General features: G+C 29.5%; 1 protein-coding gene across 1 annotated transcript; it reads left to right on the top strand.

Moving 5' to 3' along the window:
- Window positions 1-885: 885 nt before the first annotated feature.
- Window positions 886-2,327, top strand: LOC121214834 (DNA-directed RNA polymerases IV and V subunit 3B-like). The gene is made up of 2 exons (XM_041089174.1): window positions 886-1,019; window positions 1,803-2,327. The coding sequence occupies exons 1-2, from the start codon at window positions 981-983 to the stop codon at window positions 2,013-2,015; spliced, it is 252 nt and encodes an 83-aa protein (XP_040945108.1). The 5' UTR covers window positions 886-980; the 3' UTR covers window positions 2,016-2,327.
- The last annotated feature ends 3,331 nt before the right edge of the window (window positions 2,328-5,658 follow it).

Genomic DNA, 5,658 nt, shown 5'->3' with positions numbered 1-5,658 from the left:
TTATCGCTTATTGGCAAAAGAAACGGTGTTGTTGTTGGTGCTTCAGGGGATGGTTTGCGGTATAAGCCATTAGGGGCTGAAATACAGCTAATGGATAGTAATGGGGGGAATTTCACTTTGGATTCCGATGATGATCTCGATAGTGGGATTAAAGAAGAAGATGGTTTGGTGAAAGAGAAGTCGGCTGTTGTGGAATTGGGTGGTAATGGCCATGCTTCACATGTCTGAGGTAAACATTTAGTGGTTTCTTTCGGATAGCTGGCTGAAAAGCATTGTAATTTTATTCTTTTGTAATGATATTAGTTAATAAGTGATGATTGACTTTGCATAAACTAAAATATACCCGTTTGTATGTTGTTTTGGTCAATGAGATTTGAGTTCTATTTCGTGTTCTATCTGATTTTGATTCTCGTATGTTAATGCAGTTTTCGAGTTTAAAAATTGTATTGAGTGGTTGCCTATATCATAGTATTTGACATGATTGTAATTCCTTTGGATAGTTGAACCTTTTCCAATATCTAGTCATACTTTGGATAGTTAAATGGCATTCGGCACTTGTATATATTTGGAGAGTCATACTTCATAGTTCATGCCCATATTTGAATGATGTTTATATTTTAAAAACTTCTAAATAATGTTTATTTTGCACTGGTTTGTCATACTGGTCGGGTATTTGTTCTATTCTCATTTCCTGACAATTAAGTATTTAAGTCGTATCTGCTCTCAGTAGGATGGCTATCTTATGTAGAACAAATCGGGATGCTCATCTTGCAGTTCTTTTTCTTTTCCCTCTATATTCCACTTTTTTTTTTATTTCCAAATAAATGGCATTTACTTTGTTGCAATTAACTCGCAGATAACTAAGCAAATTCAGGCTGTTAACTAGGTTTACAAGTTTCACAATCTTCCCGAGTTCTATAAGGGCTGTGCCGTTATAATTAATTGCCAAGTCTAATCAATACTTCATAAAATGCAGAGCAATGATCTTATTCTTTGACATTGACCCAAATACCCAACAGGTATGCTATGCCTTTACTTTCTACATCATTACATCTATTCTAACAAAGAAATTGTTTGGGATTAAGCTTTGGGTTGTGTTGGCTATCACTAGAGCTTCTGGATTGTTAAAGCAATTGCTGGTTTTGATTAATTACATCTATGGTCTGTCCAATAGGAGGATTGAATTGCTTTGCACGTCATCAAGGTCTTTTCTTTTAGAGTTTCTAGTTTGCTTGAGCTTAAAATGTGGATGTGTTTTAGTAGCATTTTGTCTTTATATGTTTCTTACAAAAGTTCCTCTTATGTGCCTTTTACTTTTGTGAATCATGAGGATATTGATGGAACTTGAGCTTCAGTTTAGGTTTCTGGATTGGAGTGTTTCTCATTGTATTAGGGTTGTTAATACCACCCTGTGTTTATCTCAAAGCTAAAGATACGAGGTGTCAAACTACATTTCTTTCTGCTTTCATTTAAATGGGGCCTGCTTGCTACTGCTGCCATTACTGTATTGAAAACCTTGTTTCTATAGGAAGTCTCCAATGATACCGTAATGTTGTTACTGACTATTATTGCAGTGAGTGTTGGAGCATTTCGGAATTAGTTCGTTTGATTAGTGCTTTTTTTTTTGCCTCATATTTTGTGTAGATAGCTGTTCTGACTTGCTTGAGCATCATATGTTTCATGTATGTTGAGTGCATTCGTTCAGTCCCTATATTGTGAGCCAAAAATTGGAGGTTATGCTATTTCACTGCTGCTGCTGTTGGCGCTGCTAACTATGAATTCTATTTTTATCTTGAAAACAGGTTGTGGTGGTTGATCCAGAGGCGTATACCTATGACGATGAGGTGCTAAAGAAAGCTGAAGCTATGGGCAAGCCAGGTCTTGTGGAGATATATGCCAAAGAAGACAGTTTCATCTTTACAGTTGAATCCACTGGTGCGATCAAAGCTTCTCAGTTGGTTCTTAATGCTATAGAAATCTTGAAACAGAAGCTGGATGCAGTTCGCCTGTCTTAAGATACTGTGGAAGCTGATGATCAGTTTGGTGAACTAGGTGCCCATATGCAAGGAGGATGATCTGCTTGTAATTAAGAACTAGCCATTGACATTTGTAGGTTTCAGAAAAGGCGTGTTTACATCTAACTAACTACCTTTTGTTTAAAGCTCTTGAGATATTTTGGGTAGAACAGACTACTTGTTTTCCTCGATGAAAATTGTCAGCTATATGCCATCTGTTTTAAACTTAAAAGCCAGCAAAGCATGGACTGGCAAATCTTACTTGTTTTGAACCGATACAGTTGAAACTAAATTTTACTTAATTTATGTAAATCTTGGCGGTCCAAGAATTCTCTTATCAACTTAAACATGAAACAAGCCAAAATAATACAATGACACGTTTAATAATCGTCTTCCTTGGCACGTATGTTTGGAACTCGGATTGAGTGTTTATGCAGATTATAATTCTCAAGTTATATTTTGATTTTAGTAAATTCATATAAGAACATTTTATTATTAAGAATTTTATGAAATTATATATCATTATTAAATTATATTTAATATTAATTATTTTAAATTGTATAAATTCATATAAGAAAATTTATTATCAAGAATTTTATGAAATTATATATTATTATTAAATTATATGTAATAATAATTATTTTAAATTATACAAATTCATATAAGATAATTTATTAGTTATAATTATTTTAAATTTTATTAAATCATATATTTTAATTAAAATATATTTAATATTAATTATTTCAAATTATCTTTTATAGTATCATATATTATGATTTGAGTAAATTCATATAAGAATATTAATTATTAAGAATTTTATTAAATTATATATTTTAATTATAATATATTTAATAATAATTATGTTAATTTATATTTTATAGTATCATATATTATGATTTGAGTAAATTCATATAAGAATATTGATTATTAAGAATTTTATTAAATTATATATTTTAATTAAAATATATTTAATAATAATTATGTTTAAATATGATTAAATTATTTATTATTGATAAAAATAATATTATTTAAATTTAAATAACAATAACAATAATCATTTACCAAAACAAATTTATGCTAAGGGTATTCTAATCATTTTAGTTTTTTCCATTATGCTATTACACCTCTATTCCATTCAACCAAACACAAGATTACTATTACGCCTCTATTCCATTACATTCAATCAAACAGTTGATTTGCTATTACACATCTATTCCATTACACCTCTAATCCAATACACCTCTAATCTAATACAGTGAACCAAACGTACCAGTGTTTGTAATTATTAATTCTGATGATAATTGTTGATATAATTGTAAGTTGTATTTTCAAAAAGCCAAAAAAAGAAAACTTTGATTGTCTAGGTAATAGATCTTTAGCTCAACAAGAGGCGGAATAAAAGGCCTCCAAATAGACCCCTTTTCAAAAATTTGGAATTTCTCATTGAACTTTTAAAAAATTTTAATTAGATCCCTTCAAAATCTTTATCAATTCTCATTAAGCTTTAAAATCTTGAAAGTTCTAATTAGATCTATCAAAATTTTTAAACATTCTCATTAAATCCTTTAAATTTTTTTGAAAATTTTAGTTAAACCTCCCCAAGTCTTAATGCTAAGATCCGCTACTTAGCTCAAGCCATAAAACCTTGGTTGAAACGACAAGGTTAAGATTTTAAGTGTCGAGGTTTGAGTTTCACTTACATAAATCGTATGCGGGTGAGTTATTATATAATTAAGTGTTTGTAATGATTGATATTGATAATAACTTTAAAAAAACTAATTTCGTTATAATAAATGTTAATAATGGCGGTAAAACGATTGCAAAGCAATAAGAAAATGAAAAATAAGAATACATAGATTTTACGTGGAAAAACCACGGACAGAGGAGGAAAAATTCACTAATGTTGAAAAAGAATAATACAAGAGGAGTTTCGAGTACATTTATTTAAGGGTTGAAAAACTCTGTTCTAATTAAAGCCAAATAGAAAAAAAATAATTCTATATGGATTCAACTTTGCCCCTCGACTCTTTGCCTTTACAGATCCCCTTATTTTGTCACTGTATTTATTTTTTCAATAAGTGATAAGATTCGAGTCACACAATCAAGAGAATTTACTTGAGATTTCAATGGTGCTTTGACTTTGGAAAGGAAAAAAAAAAAGGGGGTATGAAAATGGATTAATGAAGAATCAATTAATGGCATCAAATTGTGGGGTAATTTTTAGGCTTAAATATGGTCATCAAATTAAATGTATTATCATTTCATGAAAGAAGGCATTCAATTTATATGGTATTGGAGTGGTACAAGATAGTGAGAATCATATTGCAGTAAACAATAAAATAAGTAAAGTAGAAAATGATTGATGAAAAACTGTAGGGTAAGATTGAGCCATGTAAGATGATGATGATAGCATTGCATGGCTCTAGAGATTAAAAAGAACATTGATATTATTTTTGTTAGGGTAAAGTGGAGACCCCATTTATGAAAGCAGCAGCTTCCTAAGTGTTAATGAAGTTTTTAATGTGAGTTGTCTGATCACTTTCATAGCTCAATAATCACTTGACAAATGCCCCCCCCAAGACAAGGGACAACAGTACAAGTCAAATCTGACCCATCTCAATTTTATTTTTTCTAAAACTATGTAAGTGAAAGGATATTATATCTCAAATAAAAATATTGAAAAAAGTCGATTGAGTTTGAATTTGATTAGCATGAATATTGCTGTCAATACAGGAGGGTGTGAGTTCGAATGCGCTAAGCGCATTATCCTCCTATTTATGGGTTGGGGAGGGGATATGGGTAGTTTTAGGCATTTGCGTCAAAAAGAGTAGATATAATCAGAATTTATAATGAGATTGTTCAAAAAAATATTGAAAAGAAATAGATAAAGGTGAATAATCCATTTTCTTAAGTCGGTTTGGTTGGTTTTTTTACACAATCAATTTAATTGACCAATCCCCAATAATAATCGATATGAATTGATTGAACTGAGCTAAAAAATAGGTCGAACACATTTTTTTCTATTTTTATTTTTATGATTTTTTAAATAATTTATATAATCAAATCAGACTAACAGGTCGAACTGAGAATCAGTGATTTGACCGGTTTGATCATCAATTCAATTACAAAAAAAAAAAAACATTGGTTATAATCAACTTAATTAAACAGACTTAACATTAATTGTTTAAGTTGGTTAACCAATTTTTTTTAAAGGATATGTATTATAATTATTTTTGGTTGAGTTAAAATAATTTGATTTGGTTAATTTAATTTTCATATGATATATATATTTGATTTAAATATGTCTAGAACTATTTATAGTTCCTGCTCAACTTTTAAATAGGAAAATTAATATATTTTAGCACGCTCGAACTCACGTCCTCTTACACTGATAATAATGTCGATGAAATTACGAATAAATAACTAACAGAAATCTTAAAAAACAAAAATAGATTTGATGTATTAATTAATAAAATGATATATATTTATATATGGGACAAGAAAAGAGAAAAAAATAAAGATGGAAAAAGGAGAAGACATATAATTAATAATTAGGTTTTGATGTAACACAAAACTGTAGCATAAGACTTGGTATCAGGTTAGTGAACAGATTATTATTTTCATAAAATAAAATTAAAAAGAA

The sequence above is a fragment of the Gossypium hirsutum genome, chromosome D02 (genome assembly GCF_007990345.1).
Source record: "Gossypium hirsutum isolate 1008001.06 chromosome D02, Gossypium_hirsutum_v2.1, whole genome shotgun sequence".
In the NCBI taxonomy this organism is placed as follows: Eukaryota; Viridiplantae; Streptophyta; class Magnoliopsida; order Malvales; family Malvaceae; genus Gossypium; species Gossypium hirsutum.
Note: the sequence above shows the minus strand (reverse complement) of the source record. Positions and strands in the feature narration are given on the sequence as shown.

Coding starts and splice junctions, on each gene's coding strand:
- LOC121214834 (XM_041089174.1), top strand. CDS start 981: ATGATCTTATTCTTTGACATTGACCCAAATACCCAACAG. Junction 1,020..1,802: donor TTGACCCAAATACCCAACAG/GTATGCTATGCC, acceptor TCTTGAAAACAG/GTTGTGGTGGTTGATCCAGA.